This window comes from Pteropus medius, unplaced genomic scaffold (genome assembly GCF_902729225.1).
Source record: "Pteropus medius unplaced genomic scaffold, Ma_sr-lr_union100, whole genome shotgun sequence".
Taxonomy (NCBI): Eukaryota; Metazoa; Chordata; class Mammalia; order Chiroptera; family Pteropodidae; genus Pteropus; species Pteropus medius.
The window spans coordinates 666,265-688,279 of record NW_024341754.1 but is presented as its reverse complement, the minus strand read 5'-3'; the positions used below and the strand labels follow the sequence as shown (position 1 = coordinate 688,279).

Sequence of the window (22,015 nt, the reverse complement as noted above, 5' to 3'; positions counted from 1 at the left end):
AGGACACCTGTACTTAAAGGGGTGGGGCTATGGGCGCGACAGGATGACAAGCCTTAGTCTTCCAGCTACTGAAAAGGAAAAGTCAAAGTTTCCGTCTGCCGTCCCTGTGCGGGGGTTGGTGGGCAGCCCTCGAATAACTCCTAGGAGGAAGAGGGAGTGGACAGAGGGTCCGCGGAAGGAAGTAAGGGAGACACTTGAGAGTCCTCTGTTCAGAGCTCCTATGAGTTGTCACACTGCCCCCCTGTGGATGCCTCAGACACTGATCACCCCGAGATGCCTGTACCCTGGCCTCCTGGGTGCGGGTCCAGGCGGGTCTGCACTCTTAAATCTAAGAATGCTGTGACAGGAACTCCCTCTAGCCAAGGCAAGAGGGCCTCTGTAACTCCTTTAGCTAAGGCTTGGACATTTCTAAGACTTTTTAATGTAAGAATGTGCCACTTTTCTGAGGCCTTTTGAGATCATGCCCACGCCTCCTGGGGGGACCTCTAACCTACACCCATCCTCCTAAACTCATCTCCACCCTGGGACCAAGAGAATCTTTTAATCCCAGCCTTACACTTATAAAGTTCTGAAATTGCGTAATTTAAAAAAATGCCTGTATATATTTTGTGAATATTACTATATTATTACTTTGTTTATGCTAAAAGTTTCATTTTTTAAATATAAACATTTTAAATATACCAAGTATTTTCAAAATCATCTTAGGATTTAATTTTGTAATATACCAGTGGCCCCAACAATGGACATGACCAAGGTCACTCTCAAACCTCCAAGGGCAAGTCCCAACCCCAAATCTCATTGGCTTCCAAAGCACAAGGAAACTTGCCCCCATATCCATATGGTAGGGTCTTTGACTTCCTCATTCCCTTCAAACATAGTGGTTTCCCCATCTTAAAAAGCTCTCTCCTGAATACTGCTGCAGTCTTGAATGATTTCCTCAATTTTCCCCCTTTTATCTCAAGCCAAGGTTTTCTGAAAGCTGTCTGCATTCCTTCACCATCCATTTCTTTTTAACCCCATTTCTACATCTGTATCCCAACCCAGGATATCCAAGAATTTACTGAACCTGTTCCTTAAAAGGCCTTCGTGACCCCTTTCTTCCCAACCTAGGCCTTTTCCTCCTTTCACTTTCTTTGGCCTTGTTTTAGCATCTAACACAACTTGCTTTCAGAATTTCCCTTTGCCCTTCTCTTCTGGGAAGTTATGCCAGCCTGAAATCCACAAGTCACAGAGTTGTCAAGAAACCCTGACAGCCCAGGACAGGTGTCCCTCTGCATCATCCCTACCTGTATCCTCAGTTCTGTACCTCTAGCAATAAGTAGGCTGACTTTCTTTATTTGCTCCATTAATTCCAGTTTCTGCCCTTCGGATTATATAGAATAAACAAATTCTTGTTTTACACTATAGCTCTTCAAATATTGGATCTAGTTCTCACATATTCACTCCCTCATGAACGTCAAGCTTTTCTTTAGGTGGAAAAAAGCCTGTCTGGTTCCCTAAACAGCTTATATAACATGGCTTAGAGACCCGTCACCATTTCTATCACCCTCCTCTGGATTAATTCACTTTTCAGTCTTTTAAAACATAGCTTCCAGAACACAAGAGGCAGTATCACATAGTGTTAGGAAAAAGGGCTCTGAAGTGATACAATCTAGGTTTGAATCCAATCTTTACAATTACTAGTGGAGTGACCTTCAGCAAGTTATAGAACCTCCCCAAGCTTCAATTTACTCATCTTTAAAATGGGGCTAATAATACAAAGGGGGTAGTTGAGTGGATTAAAAGACATAATCTATGTGATGCCTATGACTGACAGTCATTGATGATTGGTTCATTCAATAAACATTTATTGAGTACCTATTTTGTGCCAGACATTGTTTTGGGCACTAGGGATACACCAGGAAACGAATAGATCCCTGCCCCCATGAAACTTATATTCTTGTGAGAGGAGCAGGCAAGAAACATAGTAAATGAGTAAAATATACAATGTAAGATAGTAATAAGGATTTTCCAAATTTTTGAGTTCTGCATCCTTATTGGTTAACAATTCCACCTGTAAATCATCGAGAGAATCTTCTTCCATTTTACTATCAGCATTCAGAATAAACCAGGTGGCTTCTTCAACACTTTGCTTAGAAATTTCTTCAACCAAATATCCAGTTTCATTGCTCACAAGTTCTACCTTCCACAAAACACTAGGACATGAACACAGTTCAGCCAATCTCCTTGCCACATTCTAATAAGGATTGCCTTTCTTCCAGTTTCCAATACTCCTCATCTCCATCTGAAACCTCTTCAGAATAACCTTTCCTGTCCACATTTCTACCAACATTGTATTCACTACCACATAGGTATTCTGCAAGAAGACTGAAGCTTTCTCTACAACTCTCCTCTTCTTCTGAGCCCTTACAAGAATAGCCCTTAACAGTCCATTCATGGCAGTGTAGGCTTTCGCTAGCATGCACCTCCAAACTCTTCCAGCCTCTGCTAATTACCCAGTTCCAAAGCCACTTCTACATTTTTTGGTATTTGTTACAGTAGCACCCCCACATCTTAGAACCAAGTTTTTGTCTTAGTCTGTTCAGACTGCTATAACAAAATACCACCAACTGGGTAGCTTTTAAACGTGCTCAAAGGGCCAGCATGGTCACCTTCTGGTGAAGTTCTTCTTCCTGGTTCATAGTCAGTGACTTCTCACTGTGTCTTCACACGGCAGAAAAGGCTAGGGAACTCTCTGGAGCTTCTTTTAGAAAACACTAGTCCCATTCTGAGGACTCATCTTTATGACCTAAGCATCTCCCAAAGGTGCATTTCCTAATACCATCATCTTTGGGGGTTAGGAAATTAACATATGAATTTTGGGGGACACAAACATTCAGGCCATAGCACCTTGGTTCCTGCACATGTTAATAGTTTGATCTAGAGCAAATTATCTAACCTATCTATGGCTATTTCCTCAATTATAAAATGAGGACAAAAATAACACCTACTTCCCAGAGGTGTGGTGAAGATTAAATGAGATAATATATGTGAATTACCTAGAACAGTGCTTAGCGTATGATGAGTATTCTATAATAGATATATATTACAATTTTGAAATCCACACATCTGCCTATTTTCCTCTGCTTACACTATTTTTTATAATTCCTCAAAAATTTCCAAGAACATCTTTATAGGCCCATTCCTAAAGGTATTTGATGGTCAAGGATGTGATTTATATGGGCCCAGACATTTAAACTCACTAAACTAATTAAAGCTTAAACTCATTATAAGCACCTTGGTCCTCTTTAATTTTTTCCTCATCTTTTTTTGCTTGAAGTCACTCTTAAACATGTCTAGCACAGTGCCTTGCACTTGGAAGGCATTCTAATAAATATTTATAGAATAAATTTTGTTCTATCCTGGTGCTGTTTCTTTGTGATGATGATGATGATGATGATGATGATGATGATGATGATGATGATTGCTCCCAACAGCATAGGTCTTAATTTTATTTTTTTGCAAATTTCTGTTTATTCAACACCTAGACCATGGGCTCTCATCCTCCTTCTCCTGCCCCCCACAACTCTTCTCATCTCATTACCTTCTTCCCTGCTTCCTTTCCATATTCCCCAATCACCCACATGCCCACTCCCATGTGTACTCTGGCTTTTTAATTTATGTATCTGATCTCTCTTTCTAACTAGACTAAGCTCCTTGAAGCTAAAGTGAAGTTTTAAGAGTTCGAGGTGTTGATATAAGAAATGTCCAAACCTGTAGAGAATTTTAATGAGTTTATTTGAGCCAAATTGACAATTGTTGGGAAGCAAAATCTTAACGGATTAAGAAAATGCTACAGAGAATGGCAGTTTTACAGCTTATTTTATACATTAGACTCAAAGGAGGAGATTTAAGGAGGGCTACATGACATCCATTGGTGGTAGATTAGGGGGTGAGAGAAAGCAAAGCAGGGAAATCTCTGAGACTAGATAAAAAGTAAAACAGAGGAACACATACTTCTTTTACATTGGTGGGACAGGAGAGTTAATAATTAACATTTACAGCACATAGAGATGGTATGCAGGAAACAAGAAAACCATGAGGGGTTCTGTGGTCTCCTGCTCTGGAGCATTGGGTTGTGCCCTGAGGAATCTGGAAAAAAGGGATTATTCTGACATTTCAAGCATCTGTTATCTTAGATGCAATAAGATAATAATAGATGGGCTCAAGTAAGGTAAAGATTGACATTTGTCAAAAAAAGCTACAGGCCCAGGATTTGACTACTGCCTTGACCTGTTTTTAGTTAGGAATTTTTATGTTCAGATCATTCTATGTGGTTACTTTCGGTCTCTGAGTTTGTAGAGCCCACCATGCCAGTCTTCTCTGAGCTTGTCAGGTTTAGTATATGGCCCCATTTTCCATCCACGCAGGTATCAGCCAAATATCCAGCTTGGAGAACACAGCCAGTATTCAACTAAAAGCTCCATGATCGCTTTTAGGATTCAAATATTTTTAATTTCCCCCAACCTCTTTGCCCCTCTTCCCTTTGCTCAACATTCTCCTCCCACATTCAGGGTTCTAGTTCATCCCCTCATTAATCCCAAGGACTATAGTGGAGGAAGGGCATGGATCCAAGAGGAAGAAGGGCCTTTTTATGACCAACTCTGTGGCTTCAGGCCCTGCGGAGATCCAGTTTTGAACACATCAAAACCAATGTCATTAACAGAAAACTGTTTTGTACCATTGGTAGAGGGAGAGAGTAGTAAGGATCCACATGTACCTTCTGTCCAAAGCCAGGTTACCTAGGTTCAAACCCTTGTTTCAGCATTTATTAAATCCATGATCTTAAACAAAATACTCAACCTTTCTGTGCCCAAGTTTCCTTATCTGTAAAATAGGAGTAACAATAGTATCTACCTCATAAGATTGCTCAGCGAAATAAAAGATCAAACACTTGAAAAGTGCTTAGATTTGTGCCTGAAAAGTGAAAAAAAAAAACTCAAAAAGTACTTGCTATTGTTTATTAATATCACCTATCAGTGCCACAGAAATAGGTAAGTCCAAGCCCACGTAAATTAAAAATATCTCCTGTGACTAATAATAATAATTATTACCAGGTATGGAGCACTTCATATATGTTCAACTTGCATTATCTCCCTAAAGGATTGACAACCTTACTAAGGAGGTAGTTAACACTGTTATTATCCCTATTTTACAACTCAGAAGCACAGAGAGGTTAAGTAATTTTATCAAGGTCACAAAGCCAGCAAGTGCGGAAGGCACATTTAATCCTTTATTTACCATTTATTGAGTACTTATTGCATCGCAGCAGGAGAGAAGCTCTGTGGGTACAAAGGTAAACAGGAAATTTTAGTTTCCAGAGAAGAGGCGGGGCGGGGGCGGGAATGACGAGTAAACAAATAGTTAGCGCGTGGTAATTTCTATAATAGAGGCTCACTACAAAAAGTATTACGGGATCTCAAACACTGGGACGAGTACTGAGAGCTTAAGGATTCAAAGGAAAAACAGTTACGGAATAAACAGTTATCCTTTGACAAGCGTGTCCTGTAACAAACGTTTCACCGAAAGGACTAAGCAAAGCAGAGTTAAAAGAGGAGGCTGGGCGCTGCTCATAAAGCAGATCTGACAAGTCTTAGCAAGGCCGGAAAGGGGTTAAGGCCAGCAGGTGGGCGGGGCGCGCGCGATGATGGGCAGGGGTGGGGCTAGGCTCGTCCCCGCCCCCTCCTCCTGCCTGGGCTGCTCCAACCCCTAGGCTGGCCGGGGTGCCGCCCGGGTGAGGGCCGGGGAGCTGGGCCGGGCTTCCAGTTCCCCTTCCCCGCTCTCCTTCCGCGTTTCGCCAGCTGGACGCGCTAGAGAAGTTGTGCCGCGCCCGGGCCGGCTGTGGGGTCGGCAAAGTTTGGCTCTAAGAGGAAGTGGCTTCAAGCCCCGGCAGGTGGCGGCCAGGCCAGGACCCGAGCTCACGCGGCCTGCGGGCGGGCTCTAGGCGAAGGTGCGCTCCGAAGCCGGGCCTCGAGCAGATTCCTTGGGCGTCGGGATCCGGCCCCGGGGGAGAGCGCGGCGGCGGCGGCGGCGGCGGCGGCTGGGAAAACAACTCTGAAGTTGGCGAGCGGCCCCGCCCCTGCTGCCGTGCCGCCGCCGCCTCCCCACCCCCAGCCCTGGCATCCCAGGCACTGGTCGAGGAGCCGAGGCCATGGAACCTCCTCGAGGAGACGGCACTTCGGGACCTGGACGTTCTGAGCGGCGACGCCTTCCCACTGGGTAGACGACAGAAGCTCTGGGAAGCTTTCTGCTCCGCCAGACGGCTCAATATGCTGCGGGCCACCCTCCTCTTCCTTCTCCTGGGTAAGAAACCGAAACTCCTCATCCGGAACCCCGCCCCCAGGGCTATCACCGGCCCAGGAGTTCTAGCTCCCTTTCTCCTCTGAAGCCCTTTACCCTACCCTACCCTGTTTGCCCTTGCCTTCTGCCCTGCTGCCACACCCAAGCGCTGCCTGCCCCAACCTCCGGGAAGTCTCCGGCCGCCCCCCTCAGCTTTCATCCTCCCTCTGGCTTCCCTAGATCTCTGTACCCACCCCGCAAGCCATGCTGCCGGACCTTCCTTTGAGATCGCACACCAGAGCTCCCCTCTGCTCCATCACCCCTTCCCATAAAGTCCCAGATGGCTCCCTTTTTCTCCTTGAGTTGCACAGATTAAGAAAACTTTGACAATGACTCATTCTCCTGCCCTTTCTCGCTCTTCCTCTAGGAGGCGCGCTGGCCCATCCAGACCGGATCAATTTCCCAAATCCTGGTGAGGAGATGTCGTCTCTGGGGCCTAGGGCTTTATAACGAGGGAAGACTCAAAAGGCGGATTCTCTCTTTTCTGAATTTTTCTGGTACCTAGCATAGTTTTCGAGTGGAGATCATCCGTCCGTTATTTTACATGGGGAAATTGAGACCCAGCGTAAGCCCTCACCTGGTAGTTGCATACTATTTTGTTTTTTTCCCCAGTATCCGTGCTTGATCTCCTTAGTCTTGCTGAGGGTAGAGACAATATTTCTTGCTCCTCCTGGCCCAGTGGCTGGCACAAAGCAGACCTTAAATCGTTTATGGTGTTGCTACTTAAGGTGAAGCTATGATGCGTATTGGTGAGGGAGGGGGCCTCACTGAAGACTATGACTCTGTATAGAGTGTGGTTGAGGAGGAGAAATTTCCCTGCTCCTTCTTGAAGAGCCCAGATCCTTGGAGGCCTCAAGCCCAGTAGGGATGGGACTCTGGACCAGTGTCCCTGCTTTTCTCTCTCACCAGCCTGTGAGGACCCTCCAGCAGTGCTCTCGGAAGTGCAGGGCACCTTACAAAGGCCCCTGAGCCGAGACGGCCACAACTCCCCTGCCAACTGCACCTGGCTCATCCTGGGCAGCAAGGAGCGGAATGTAATGGTCAGGTGAGAAGCAGGGCAAGACTCTCTTCCTCTCCCCCGCCCCTCCCTGCTTCATCATGGGAAAACCGTCATGGCACTTCTTCATAGAATTTCCATCTCTGTTAACACGGGGAAGAGTGGAATTTGATTTGGCCTAGTCTGTCCTAAAAGCCTGGCTTGTTCTGGATCAGACACGGTGAATTGGAGCTGGGCAGGGGCAGACATCTAGCTTGGGGTCCTGGTCATCTCTGAAGGACAATGGTCACTCTAGAAACAGTCTTTAGGCTGCCATATAGCTGCTCTGAGGAGTCAGTCCTTCAATCCATTGCACATCCTTGCCTGGGATTCAGAGCTATTCCCTTAATCATCTTAGAAGCTTCCTTAACCTCCCCAGACTCTCAAACAGGAAACAGTATGTCTCCCAGGTTCCTCCAACCCTGGGCTTTGGGGTTGAGGCCCATGTTAAGTACCTGGCTATTTGCTTCACACATTTAACTTCCCATGAATTTACCCAGAAAGGAGTAGGTGAAGGGAGAGGGCAGTTTAGGGAGAGAGTATTGGGGCAAAGGGATCACAATGCCATGGTGATCCCAGGTCATACCATTGGGCACTGGGAGGAGATACCAATTCTGGTTAATTGAACTGTATGGTAATTGCCAGTTCCTGCTAACTCTATGCTTGAGTGGCAGCACTGCAACAACTGAAAAGCAATACACCCTTTCTTATTGCAAGTCTCAGAACATAAATCAGTTTTTCCAAGGGGCTCTAGGTTATATCTCATGGTCTCATGGTGCCACTAGTCTATGTTAGGACTGTTGCCATTGACTGCTAAGGAATTTGGCAGAGATTCGATTGGGTAGTTGGATTGTGGATAAGTAGGTGTTTGTGCTTCTTGGGGTAGAAGGGGCCTGGGGGAGAAAGAGGCCAGCAGTGGTCAAGAATATCTCATATCCTACTCTCTTCCACCCCTGTAGGTTCCAAAAACTGCACCTGGCCTGTGACTCAGAGCGCCTAATCCTGCGCTCCCCTCTCCAGCCACAGATCTCCCTGTGCAAGGCACCTGCCAACCCTCTGCAGCTGCCTGGGGGCAATGTCACCATTACCTACAGCTATGCCGGGGCCAGAGCACCCATGGGCCAAGGCTTTCTGCTCTCCTACAGCCAAGGTGGGCTGGACAGGGATGTCCATGGGGCTGTTAACACAGGCAGTGGAAGCCCCGGGGAGGAGGGGAGGATCCTATCGTCTCTGGTGCTCCACAGCCCCTCTCCATGGTGCCTCTGCAGATTGCCTGCAGGAAGAGTTCCAGTGCCTGAACCACCGCTGTGTCCCTGCGGCCCAGCACTGCGATGGTGTTGATGCCTGTGGCGATGGCTCTGATGAGGCAGGTTGCAGTTCAGACCCCTTCCCTGTCCTGACACCAATCCCGTTCCCTACCCCACCCTGCAATCACACCTTGGAAGACTTCTATGGGGTCTTCTCCTCCCCTGGATACTCATACCTGGCCTCAGTCTCCCATCCCCAGTACTGCCTCTGGCTCCTGGACCCCCATGATGGCCGGCGCCTGGCTGTGCGCTTCACAGCCTTGGACCTGGGCTATGAAGATACGGTGCATGTGTATGATGGCACCGGGCTCCCTGAGACCTCCCGGCGGCTGCGCAGACTCACCCACTTCAACAATGGCAAGGCTGTCACTGTGGAGACACTGTCTGGCCAGGCCATTGTGGCCTACCACACAGTTCCTTGGAGCAATGGTCGGGGCTTCAATGCCACCTACCATGTACAGGGCTACTGCTTGCCTTGGGACCGACCCTGCGGCTTAGGCTCTGGCCTGGGGGCTAGCGAGGGCCTAGGTGAGCGCTGCTACAGTGAGGCACAGCGCTGCGACGGCTTATGGGACTGTGCTGATGGCACAGACGAGGAGAACTGCCCCAGCTGCCCACCTGGACACTATCCCTGTGGGGCTGCCGGCACTCCTGGTGCCTCAGCCTGCTACCTGCCTGCCGACCGCTGCAACTACCAGACCTTCTGTGCTGATGGAGCAGATGAGAGACGTTGCCGGCACTGCCAGCCTGGCAACTTCCGATGCCGGGATGAGAAGTGTGTGTATGAGACGTGGGTTTGTGACGGGCAGCCAGACTGTGCTGATGGCAGTGATGAGTGGGACTGCTCCTATGCCCTGCCCCGCAAGGTCATCACAGCCGCAGTCATTGGCAGCCTTGTGTGTGGCTTGCTGCTCGTCATTGCTCTGGGCTGCACCTGCAAGCTCTATGCCATCCGTACCCAAGAGTACAGGTCAGTGGGAGTGTAGCTGGCTGGAGAGGAGTGGGGACTGTGGGGGAGACAAGGCCTGTGCCCATGTTGGGGACAGATTCTGGTGACCAGCTCATGGATTAGCTGTTAGGGTTGTCTGGCTTTGGGAAAGGGGTGTTCTTCTGAGGAAAGGCAGGTCTACATCCTGAAAGTAATCTCGAGGAAGGGACCTCAGGTTACTTTTTGGGGAGCCATGGCATATCTTCAGTTGTCCTGGCCTGGGTGTGGAGGGAAGAGGCCTGTCCAGGCTGGGACAGGCTGCTCTGGCCAGAACCATCTGTGACTGAGTAGCCCTCATTCCTTCCAGCATCTTTGCCCCACTCTCCCGGATGGAGGCCGAGATTGTGCAGCAGCAGGCACCTCCGTCCTATGGGCAGCTCATTGCCCAGGGTGCCATCCCACCTGTTGAGGACTTCCCTACAGAGAACCCAAATGATGTAAGTTGCCCCACAACCTTAGTTCTTCCTGCTCCCATCTCTGCTGTGGCCCTGCCATTGTCTCCTCCTTTCAGCCTTCTGGCCCTTCCCACCCCCCCAACTCTGATGTCTGCCTCCTCTCCTTGCAGAACTCAGTGCTGGGCAACCTGCGTTCTCTGCTTCAGATCTTGCGCCAGGATATGACCCCAGGAGGTGCCGCAGGTGCCCGCCGCCGACAGCGGGGCCGCTCAACGCGCCGCCTGGTACGCCGTCTCCGCCGCTGGGGCCTGCTTCCTCGAACCAACCCCCCAGCCCGGACCTCTGAGACCAGATCTCAGGTCCCACCTTCTGATGCTCCCCTTGAAGCCCTAGATAACAGCACAGGTCCAGCCCGTGAGATTGGGGCAGTAGGTGGGCAAGATGGGGAACAGGCACCCCCACTACCTGTCAAGGCTCCCCTTCCATCTGCCAGTACATCTCCAGCTCCCCCTACTGTCCCCGAGGCACCAAGGCCGCTGCCCTCAGCATCCCTAGAGCCATCACTGTTGTCTGGAGTGGTACAGGCCCTGAGAGGCCGCATTCTGCCCGGCCTTCGGCCCCCAGGACCAGCTCGACCCCCAGGACCAACCCGGACCCCACCTGAACCCCACACAATAGTCCTGTCCCCAGAGGATGAGGATGATGTGCTGCTAGTGCCACTGGCTGAGCCAGGGGTCTGGATAGTTGAAGCAGAGGATGAGCCACTGCTTGCCTGAGGTGACCCAGCTCCCCAACGGCTCAAGTACAGTGACAGTAACCCTCTAGAGAGCAGCTTATTTTCTTGCCACTACCTCCCTTTTCTTCCTGACCCACAGTCTGAGGGGACTTAGTGAACCTCCCTTTGGCCCCGTGTCATTGCCGTAAAGTTAGGTGTCCCTTGGGCAGGGAAAGGGCTCACACAGAGCTCCCTCTGCACGTGGCCAGAGACCAGTCCCTCTACCACCCTCTCCTCACACTACCACTATTCAGGTGCCTCTTTTTAAAACGTGAAGGGGTTACAGGCCTGATCATCCCATCCTTGCCATTCCCTTACTCAGAAGTGACCTTTAGCACCAGAATGCCAATTGGCTGGAGACTTCCAGCCCCCAAGGGGAGGATTTCAGGCAGAGCCTGAGGTTTTGCCAACTGTAATCCTTCCTATAGGGCCTGGCTTATAAAAAGAGCACAACAAATGCTTTTGTCTCATAGCTAGGTCATTGTCTAGAAAGTCAAGATTGAAAATAAAGGAATCAGAAATTTAAGTTTTTTGTAAATGAGCTGTGAGCCTGAGCCCTGCCTCTCTACCCACTTCAGCTTATGCTCAGCTTGCCTTGTTCCTTCCTATGTAGGCCTTTGCTCTGCCCTCTACTTCCTGCCTTCTTCCTGTTTATCTTCTAACCACACACCCTTAATTTGTATGCCACTTAGTGGGTAAGCAAATTCTAGGGACCCTAAGAACCAACCCTCTCCACCTCCACTCACCGCCTGGGGCCCAGCTCCACAGTGACTAACACCAGGGTGAGTACCAAGCCTCCTTATTCACTGCCAGGCCGGAAGTCTGGTGAGCCAGCTGGGCTTTGTAGCTGGGAAGGTTTCCATTTATGGAGTATTCCCAGAGCACAGATCACAGGAGCAGATTGTCCCTGGTGGAACATGGGAGCCACGTCTCCTGCCCTCCACTCTATACCCCCGCCAGGCACTTACAGTCTGTCCTAGGCAAGACAGATGAACTTTTACCCAGGATGCCTCAAAGCAAGCAAAGATGAGTCAAGAAAAATCACAAACATTCAGGATATAAAGGTGCTGGCATCACCTTGGCCAAATCTAAGAGGTCTTCCTGGAAGAGGGCCCAAAATAGATTCTAAAGAATGTTGTCAGTAGTTGGAATGGAGTTGTGAGTTCTAGGCAGCTTGAGAGTTGAGAGTATAAGCAAACTAAGCAGATTTGAGGGCCAGGGCTATAGGCTGGATCCTGGACCTCAGAGAGGGGAAGGAGTGCAAGCAGTGGCCAGAGCCAAAAAGCTAGAGAGGGTGGGGAAGGAGGGAATGGCTTGAGAAATGTTTGAACCCAGCCTCTGGTAAGCAGGACAACTCTCCCAGATTTTGGAATGAAAATCAGGACAAAGGATATAGAAGGAGCCTATAGGGGGAAAGAGCAGAACTGAGATATCCCTGACAGAACCAGCCCCCGCTTCCCCAAATGGGCTCCCCTTCAGGTTCACCCTTACTTTTCCTACCTGGCCTGGCCTATCCCCACGCCTCTGATAGAGGGCCCCTGTTGATTACACCCTGTCAATCTCACACCCAGTACTAATTTTGTAATGTTTTCTCTTTCCTAGTGAGCAAGAGTCTAGGGAAATGGCAGAAAGGGGATATGGTGCAGTCCTGGGACCCTGGCATCTTGGTTTGGGAAAAACTCAAGCTCCTTTCACTCCAGACCCTCTCCAGAGATTGGGGAAGGGGATCCAGAGATCCTTATTCTTGCTTGCTTTTCTCCCTTTGGACCTTCCTTCCCAAGTGCAAACACTCCTTGGTCTCACCAGTGCCAGGCCCAGTGAAAACAGTGAAGCAAAAAATGCTGATTTTTCCCTCCCATAACTCCATCACTGGGTCTTTGCTGTCTCCCTGCGCCTGTCTTCCCCAGTAGCCACCTCAAAAACCTTCAGTCTGATATCTTCATCCCTTGTCCTGCTTCAGACTTTCCATAACTTGAAAGTGGGCAAAGATTTAAGGTAAAAGAAAGCTCCTCATGGTGGAATGCCTCAGAATGCTGGAGGGAGGACTTTAGGGTAGAGTGTACTAAAAAGGCCTGTACATATAGATTCATGGGCCCAAAAGAAGCTTCTCGAGGTGCCGGATCTGTGCTCTAGGAGGTGCAAGCAGTAACACTGCTATTGTGAGTCATAATGAAGGCTCTGTTTGGCAGAGAGAGGAGAGTCACCTTGTACAGGCCATATGGGGAAATTAAGTGAGAGGGTCTTAGCCAGGAGAGGGTAGGGGCATTGGAGAGAACTCACCTATTTTATTTTATCCATGGCCCAAGGAAAAAGAAAATAGCAACTTCAAATCCTATCTGGATAGACACCACGACCCAAGGTGCTCAGTATCAAATGTGGGAGGAGGGAATTGTTCTTAGCTTGAGAAGGGGATCAGGCTGGGAATCTGAGATAACAGCAGAATTCAGTCTTAAGGAACAGAATCTGGGCCTGAACCTAGCTCCAGGCCCCACTGAGAGGGGAGAAGGATCCACAGACATACAGCCAGAGACTGGGAACACCAAATAGTTGGGCACCCTGCTGAGTACCAGCTCCTTTATCTTACATGGCCAAGCCTCATGACAAGGCTGTGCCATGGGCCTCCTAACTCCAATTCACATGCTCAGGAGCAGCATCAAAGAAATTTCAAGACTAGCCTAGTCTCTACAGAGAGGCAGATTTCTTTTTTAAGAGTCAAAATGAAAGTTTATTAGAAAAAGGGGTAACACTACAAACAGTGTGCTCTCTTCTCAGAGGCAGAGAATGAGAGGGACAGAGGCAGATTTAAACCAGGATTGGTTTGCTTCCAAATCTCACCCTTGTCCCACCATTCCACATTCTCTTGACCTCCCACTCCTTAGATTTGGGCAAGTGCACAGCCTCTTACTAGTGAAACCAGAGTAGATGGTTCAAGGTGAAACCCAACCTGCCTCTGTGGCCTAAAGCTGGCTTGAGGGCAGGCTGAAGTCATGATCAAGAATCCTTGCTGGGCTCTGCAGCCTTTGACTCACTTACGTGATATAACAGAAATAAATCTAGCCACCTAAGTGAGTTTTCCAAATACATCAAGCTCACCCCCTTTGCAATTTAAAACTTTTCTAAAAATTCATTTTGGAAGGAAATCATTCTAAAGCATCACAGTCATCTTCAGCATATCTGCAATATAATATAAATATTTCTAGGCAGCTGAGGATCATTCATAGAAACCAATGGCTCCTCTGCAGCAATGTTTTCAGAAGCTGTAACAGTGTCAGGGAGTTGTCTATGCCAAATGACCTTAGACCACTATTTAAATGCTTATAACTGCTTTAAAAGTTTTTTGTAGTGTTGTTTACCTCACTACCAGGGGTCACTTGCTGCTCTAAATGTGCTTCTGATCTGTGAGTACAGAACACACAAGGACACATTAAAATTGTGAATAAAGTAAGGTTAAGTAGGCCATGATTGAGGACTGGAGAGTCTATCCAATGAGTATTGTAGCTGCTCAGGAGTCCTTTCTGCTCCCTCTAGAACCCACAATGTTGACCTGTAGTTGACGTCCAGATAAGTGAACTGTCACTGCACATTAGTCCCAAGATTACCATTTGCCTCTTCGATTGGAAAATTCCACTAAAGATTGCAATATGGATTGTTCCCAATAATTGAAGACAGTTGGAATATTAAGACGAGAAATGCAGCATAAGGGTAGAGATAAAAAACAATCTTTAGTGTTGGAAAGAGTTGAGTGAGAATCCTGGTGTCCCCACTTTCCAGCTGCATGCTTGATTTGGGGACGGGCCGTCCACCTACTACTCTGAGCCTTAGAATCATTAGGATGAAAGAGCTAATGCAGGAAGGTGCTTAGCCCAGCACCTGGCAAAAATGGTTCAGGAGAGGCCAGGAAATCAGAATGTGGCTGTCAGGAAGACAAGAGTGGGAGCCTGAAGAGAAAGGGAACCAGGCAGGAAAGAAGTAGTAAAGATGACACACCTTCCTGGCTTTGCACAAAGAGGCAGACTGTGTGTCCACCTTGTGTAGCCCAGAGGCCTGGTGGCTGCTCCGCTGAATGCCACAAGGGATGGAGTGGGCTGGCACGTCCCATCCCCACCTTGGGGTTGGGAACTTCTAGAGAGCTAGCCTCTCCCTTTTTTTCCTTCTGTGATTAACACTTGGTTGGTTGGCCTGGCAGGGAGAGAGAGAAAGGAAGTCCCCACAGTGGTTTGGACCTACCTGAACCTAATACCAAAATGAAGCTGCCCAAACAAAGCAGCCACTTCTCCTTCCTCGAAGCCCCCATCTGCCTATGGACCAGACTGGGAAATGGGTATCTTTGTGGGCCTTCGCCCAAAAGGGACGGGTGGGTGTGGGGAAGGAGAGAATGACAGGGAAGCTTGGTGGCAGAGTGGCTGTCCCCCTGTCCCTGCATTTCTTTTGGTTTCTGCCTCTAGCCCCTCCATTTAGCCACAGAGCACCCACCCTGGGCTGAACACTGGGCTAGGGAGCTGGGAACACAGAGGTAACTGACAAATAGTCCTGGCTCCTGGAGAAAGATCTCCCAGTCCCTGGGTCTCTGCCTCCTGCTTCCTTTCCTACAGACCCCTTGCCCTACTTCTCCGAACTCGTCTCCTCTACCCTATGATTTAGTTCTGTTCATGTCTTAACTCCTCAGTGTGTGTGTGCTCCCAGAAGAAAGCGACACAAAGGCTGGGGAGGGGTGGCAGAGAGGAGGGAATCCCGCTGACATCACTGCTCATTAGTATGTGTGACCTCATCAGGGGCGGGACGATTTCCCCAGGTGTGGAGGGCGGGGGGGGAGTGCAAGAGCAAGAGTGGGGAGGTGGTATTTAAAGGGAAAAGCTGACAGTGCTGCTGAGTGAGGGAGCGAGTGCTGCGAGTCGCCGGGCTGCACACCCACACGCACACCGATGCATACGGACCTGGACACCGACATGGACACGGACACAGAAACCACAGCACTCTGCCCCTCCGGCAGCCACCAGGCCTCTCCCCCAGGGACGCCCACACCAGGTGAGGCTGAGCTGGGCAGGTTTCCGCTGAAATCGTGGGGGTGAAAGCTGAAGCTTTGTTGGGGATGTCAGAACTAGGGGTTAAAGGAGCTTGAACCCAAGCAAGAGGGGAAAAGCAAGTCCGGAAGAAGGGAATCCTGCTCACACTAGGACTGGGGCTGGACTGGGGCTTAGCGGTGAGTGATGCCTTAACACCCCTTCCCCCATCACTCCCAGGGCTTCACTGGGGAAACCGGTGCTTGGCCCCCTAGGTCAGCCCATTCCCAAGAGACAGGGACAGGCAGGAGGGAAGGGGGAACAGGAAGGGGCAGCCCACAAGCCTGGGAATCACGGGCTGGGGGCTGCCCTGGGGACCTTTTGTAAGGGTTTCTTCTGGCTCCCGGAGGCCCTGGCTGCCGGCCAAGTATTGATCCTGGGCTATTTCCAGCTTCTCTCCCTCCCCCTTTGTTGTGTCTGTCGTTCCTCCTCTAGTTACCTTGAACCATGCATTGTCACTCTCCCTCTCTTACTCCAGATCTCTCACTCTCTCCCTCTTTCCTTCTCCCTCCCTCTACCACACCATGAACACAATATTCTCCAACTCACTGGGATGAAGAAGGATTCTCACACACTTCCATACACTGCGGAATACTTACCTACAGGGCCACGAAGAGGCAGCCCTCTCGTGCACACACCCACAGAAAACCAACACGCACATCTCAAAGACCAAAGGCCCTTCCCTGGGAACAGGCCCCCCACAAAGTTTTTGACTACCACTACCTACTGGGCAGAACCTGGGCAGCAGCTTCAGCTTCTCATCCCTGAGCAAGCTAGGAGGGGATCCCTCATGCTGGAAGCTGCAGGGGCAAGGCCTCTTGGTGGAAGGAGCAGCAGCCTCAAGGCCAGAGGCCTAGTCTGGGGGTGTGCCTATGTGTCAATGTGAAGTGTGAGTGGGTGTGCGGAGGCTGTACACAGGTGCCTCCCCTTCATGGGGCATGTTTTGAATAGGTTGTGGCTGGAACCACTTTGGGCAAGCCATCAGGTCACCTCCTTGGAGCCCTAAAAACCAGTTCAGGTTTCTGGGGGAGTTACAGTGTAAGAGGTCAGACCAAAGATTCTTAGCTCCTTCTGGGTCATGGTCATCGACTGGGCCACTGAAGGTAGCGCAGCCAGGACTGAGCCGTCTGTAGATGGCTAGGTACACCCCACTCATAGCTTCCTTCTCTTTGCCCCCCAGAAGCAGACACCACTCTGCTGAAGAAGCCAGAGAAACTGTTGACAGGATTGGACCGAGGCGGGCCGCCCCCTGCCCCAGGGGCCCCAAGACGAAGAGGCAGTATGCCTGTCCCCTACAAGCACCAACTGCGGCGGGCTCAAGCTGTAGATGAAATTGACTGGCCACCTCAAGCCTCATCCTCTGGCTCCTCTGACTCCTTGGGCTCAGGGGAGGCAGCCCCCACCCAAAAGGATGCCACCTTCAAGGTCATGCTGGTAGGGGAGAGTGGCGTGGGCAAGAGCACCCTAGCAGGCACTTTTGGCGGTCTCCAGGGAGACAGTGCTCATGAGCCAGAGAACCCAGGTATTTAGGGGAGCTCTGCAGGGGTTGAGGGTGTTTCTGGAGCCCTAGTCAGGGATGGAAGAGCTGAAGGCATGAGCAGCTCCTGGAGGCCAGAAAAGAAGTTTTTCCAATGCTTTCTGTGGCAACCTCCCTGGTTGGGGGTTCCTGGTGCTGGGATCTGAGGCACCCCTGGTTACCAGGTCTCATAAGTGTTGGCAGCCTCCTAATAGGCTCCATTCTCTGTCCTTATTTCCCAACAGAGGACACCTATGAAAGACGTATCATGGTGGATAAGGAGGAAGTGACTCTTGTTGTTTATGATATCTGGGAACAGGTGAGAACTAAGATGTGGCTGCAAGCAGGTGATGAACCCAGAGAACTGGGGAAGGGCAAAGTCTGGGCGGGACTGTAAGTGCTGAAAGCTGGTGGGACTGTAAGTGCTGGTTTCAACTTGTAGTATCATCTCGGAGGGCAAAAGGTGTATACCAGCGTGCATATCATGGCATTGAGAGCCGCTGTCTTTCCAGGATCCTCTGACCCAGAAGAAAGTTAGGATCTGAATTTGACAAACCCTGCAGCTGCAAGCCAGGTTAAACATTCTGAAACTGACCCTATCTATGCATTTTTCAGCCCAGAAGAGTCTGATTGGACAGGACAAGAGCTCAGGACTCTGGGGTATTAGGGAAAGAAAAGAAGTGAGGACTTGTGAACATTTGGGCATAAGTGGTTACTTTGTAGAAATGAGAGACCAGATTACATACACTTGAATAGCATTCATTTCTTAAGATTTTAAGCATCAGAAAGTAGGATGGATTACCCTAGTCTAGGATCGTGTCTCCAATTCTCCCACATGGGACTCACATTACTAACTTGTCCCTCCTCCATAAACACATCCTGGGTTTGGAGATTCTGCTATTAACTAGCTCTGCTGTTTTAAGCAAGTGGCGTCTCCCTCACATCCTGATTCCTCATCCTTGATATGTAGTTGCTGGACAGGTTCTCCCATGCTTCCCGCCCTGACATTCCATGACTCTCTCTGCCCATCTGCAGGGGGAAGCAGGGGGGTGGCTGCGGGACCACTGCCTTCAGACCGGGGATGCCTTTCTCATCGTCTTCTCAGTCACTGACAGAAGAAGCTTCTCCAAAGTTCCAGAGACCCTACTTCGGCTTCGGGCTGGGAGGCCCCACCACGACCTGCCTGTCATTCTTGTTGGAAACAAGAGTGACCTGGCCCGCTCCAGGGAAGTCTCACTGGAGGGTGGGTATCTTGAACCTCATCCATACTTGATCTCCAATCTCAGGGGATCCTACCTAGTCCCTCCTTTCCTGTCACCCTTTGCCTTGAGGCCTTTTTACCCTCAGGCGCACAAACTTGATTGCAGTTAGCCCCAGGCTAAGGGAAGACTCTCAATACCCAAGCCTAAGGCCTTGAGAATCCCTTCTCTTCACTCCCCATCACCTTTCCACCTCCCCACCGATCCCTGCCTTGTTCTCTTACTTGTCTCAGTCCTTTTCCTATGCACACCTGCGACCTCACCCAGTGCACTCCTGCCCTGGACCCAGTGCAGCCCAGGCAGGCGCCTGAACCAATTCCTTCCTGCAGAGGGCCGCCACCTGGCAGGGACACTGAGCTGCAAGCACATCGAGACGTCGGCTGCGCTACACCACAACACGCGGGAGCTCTTTGAGGGCGCGGTGCGCCAGATCCGGCTGCGGCGGGGCCGGAGCCGCATTGGGAGCCAGCGGCCAGAATGGGGTGGCCTGGAGGGCCCTGTGCCACCCGCGCGCCGCGAGAGCCTCACCAAGAAGGCCAAGCGCTTCCTTGCCAACCTGGTGCCGCGCAACGCTAAGTTCTTCAAGCAGCGCTCCAGGTCATGTCACGACCTCTCCGTTCTCTGAGCCACGGTTGCCATGGTCACCGCGGTCACCATGGTCACCAGTCACCATTCTCTCCGCTAGCCCCTTCGCCCCGCCCCCATCCGCCCCAGTCAGCCTTTCTTTGTGAAGACCGTCTAGGAAACCAAAAACTCCCAGGACGCCCTGGTGCCACCGTGGGTGCGGGCCCCCACCTGCGCCTCCATGCCTTCTCTGGATATCCCCTGCTCTGGGCACCTAGGGGACGGGATGCAGAAGCGAGGGTGGGCGCGCCGCGGCCCGCGGGCGGGGCGGGTTCCAGCGGACAGTAAGGAAAATCGGTCTGTAAGGTATTTTGATTGCATTACTTCGCGCTTGACCACTTCTCCTTTAGAGATCCTAAAAGCGAAAACTGGAAAAGTGCTTTGTAGACTCCTTTACAGGGTTTTCCACCTTTGTACTCTGCGTGAACATGCCTCACCTTTAAGAGATTCTTAAAGGTAAAGACACGGAGATCCTTTTTGGATACTTTTCCTAAAATGTTCTGGCTCTTATCTGCTGCACTTGTCCACTTTGCCTTTAAGGAGTTCTTAAAGCCCAGGGCCTGGAAGTGCTATTTTTGAGAGTTAATTCCGTGGTTTTATCATTACACCATGGCACTTCCCCTTTAAGGCTATTAAAGGTAAGGTACGGACAGACTTTTGCCTTCAGATGCCAGCGTGAGGAGCTGAGAGGGTGGTAATCCCCCTTTGGCCAGAGCCCAGGAGGCACTAGCAAGGGGCCACCCTTTCCTTTTCAATAAAGAATTTTTCTACTGTACTTTTTCACTTTGTCTCTCTTTTCGCAACGCCCCTACAGAAGGGATAGATGGAGGAAACTCTTACAGACAGGAAAACTCAGGTCCAGAGGAACAAGGAACCTAAATCCCTAGGTCCCAAAACTGACTTGGTCCTGGTATAGTCTGTGGCAAGGGATCACAGGCCCTTAGAGATAATGGGGTCCAACTCATGTCTTTGCAGATGAGAAAACAGGCCTGGAGAAGAGCAGGGACCTAGAAGTAATTTAATAACTTAGTGACCCAGTGGTATCAAGTCCCCAGACTCTAAGCTCCATCTCCTTACCTTATCCTGCAAAGAGCAGGCTAGAGGCTACATTTAGCTCCCAGAGCTAGACTCAGCTATGACCTTGGCTGGTTCAAGGTGAGACCCACATTCACCAGGAAGGCTCATCAGCTGGGGCATGATAGGGTCAGCCTACATTACCCCTGACAGGGCCCCAACACCCCAGCTGTCACCTGTAAGGCCCATGTGAGAACTGAAGCTGTCAGTGCCTTTCCTGGTGACACCCACGCCTGCTGCTGCCTGAGCCACGAGTTTGAACAAAGGGAACAGAGCTCCACAAGGCAGCAGCTCCCCTAAGACATACAATACAGTTACCTGAGCACTCAAAGGCCAGGCCTCCACTTCACCCCACTCAGGTTCCCAGAACTTAATGGAAAGAGGGATGAGATATCTTCTGAGTCCTTACAGCTAAGGAGGAGCCAAGGGAGACCAATCCAGTGTGGATGGTTATAAGATAATATGAATAGTGACACTATCCTTAGGACTTTATTCACTTTATCTGTTAACACTGTAATGACTAAATAAGGTGTTACTTTTTTTTTTTACTGTGGAAGAATTTAAGTAACAGGGGTCAATAAAAGGTCAATAAGCAAAGCAGAGCTGGGATTCCACTCATGTCTGCTTGATACTTAATGATGATTTTATCCACCTTTGTATCTGAAGTTCCCTTTCCAGTAGGAATTGGAGTGAGAGGGTCAGTAGAAGAAATGCAGGTGACACAATGAGCAGGGCCATGGACAGTAGCTGTGGTGAAAAGGCCCGAGAAATTACTCCGCTGCAGCGGAGTAAGCCAGCTCTAATCTCTGGGGACAATGAACAGAGGCAGTTCAAATTTTAAAATGCAGGAAAACACACTGGGCCCATTAAGAGACCAGATGGTTCTACAGTTGGGTTGAAACCTCAGGGATATGAAGAGGAGGGTTAAGAGACGAACATGGAAAAGAACGTTTGAAGCCTACTGCAAAGGACCTTAAACACTGGCAAAGGAATTACAGCCCGACTCTGTAGGCAGTGACAGTCACTGAAGGTCTCTGCATGTGGAAATGACGTGATCAGGGTGGTCTCTTGGGAAGAGGAGGCTGGGAGAGGTGTGCATGGATTAAAGCAGCAGCAGCAAGGCCTGAGGAGCTGAGTGTAGGGGCCAATCACAATAATACATATGGAGAGCAATGAAGGACCATTCAGAGAGAGATGGCCGTGGGAAAGGAGGGGCCGCAGGGATTTGAAAGTCAGAATCAGTGGGACTTGGCAACTGAGTGGCTGGGTATAGAGAGGGAGGAGTTGCAGGTTGTGGGAGGAGGCTGCAGAATTAGAAGTTAAGGGGCAGAGAGTAGAAGGTAAATGGTTCCATTTTGGAGACTCTGAGTTTAAGATGCTAGAACATTCACATGGAGAGTTTCGGCAGTTTCCTTGACAGCTGGGTTGGAAATTCAGAAAGTTGGGGCGAGAAACACAGATATAAGAATAATTGCTATAAAGATGTTAGTAGAAGAGCCAGAGTAAAGGATGAGATGCAGGACTGGCTTCATGGCCCAGTCACAGAGGGCCCTATGCTTAGTTTAATTGCTTTGCTGCCACTGTTTTGAAATTCTTTGAATAA

The 22,015-nt window shown here is 49.9% G+C and overlaps 2 protein-coding genes across 2 annotated transcripts; both read left to right on the top strand.

Moving 5' to 3' along the window:
* The first annotated feature begins 5,729 nt into the window (after nt 1-5,729).
* LRP10 (LDL receptor related protein 10) lies at nt 5,730-11,405 on the top strand. The gene is made up of 7 exons (XM_039851778.1): nt 5,730-6,342; nt 6,746-6,790; nt 7,288-7,423; nt 8,374-8,564; nt 8,683-9,691; nt 10,017-10,146; nt 10,275-11,405. The coding sequence occupies exons 1-7, from the start codon at nt 6,309-6,311 to the stop codon at nt 10,878-10,880; spliced, it is 2,151 nt and encodes a 716-aa protein (XP_039707712.1). The 5' UTR covers nt 5,730-6,308; the 3' UTR covers nt 10,881-11,405.
* A 157-nt stretch (nt 11,406-11,562) lies between these two features.
* REM2 (RRAD and GEM like GTPase 2) lies at nt 11,563-20,113 on the top strand. The gene is made up of 5 exons (XM_039851849.1): nt 11,563-15,904; nt 17,120-17,461; nt 17,701-17,774; nt 18,491-18,698; nt 19,044-20,113. Exons 1-5 carry the CDS (start codon nt 15,802-15,804, stop codon nt 19,337-19,339), a joined length of 1,023 nt encoding a protein of 340 aa, XP_039707783.1. The 5' UTR covers nt 11,563-15,801; the 3' UTR covers nt 19,340-20,113.
* Nucleotides 20,114-22,015: the final 1,902 nt, after the last annotated feature.

Excerpts from the sequence above, each read along its gene's own strand:
- LRP10 (XM_039851778.1), top strand. The coding sequence starts at position 6,309 with ATGCTGCGGGCCACCCTCCTCTTCCTTCTCCTGG. Across the intron at positions 8,565-8,682 it reads TCTGCTCTCCTACAGCCAAG|ATTGCCTGCAGGAAGAGTTC; the intron begins GTGGGCTGGACA and ends GTGCCTCTGCAG. Across the intron at positions 9,692-10,016 it reads ATCCGTACCCAAGAGTACAG|CATCTTTGCCCCACTCTCCC; the intron begins GTCAGTGGGAGT and ends CATTCCTTCCAG.
- REM2 (XM_039851849.1), top strand. The coding sequence starts at position 15,802 with ATGCATACGGACCTGGACACCGACATGGACACGGACACAGAAACCACA. Across the intron at positions 17,462-17,700 it reads TCATGAGCCAGAGAACCCAG|AGGACACCTATGAAAGACGT; the intron begins GTATTTAGGGGA and ends ATTTCCCAACAG. Across the intron at positions 17,775-18,490 it reads TTTATGATATCTGGGAACAG|GGGGAAGCAGGGGGGTGGCT; the intron begins GTGAGAACTAAG and ends GCCCATCTGCAG.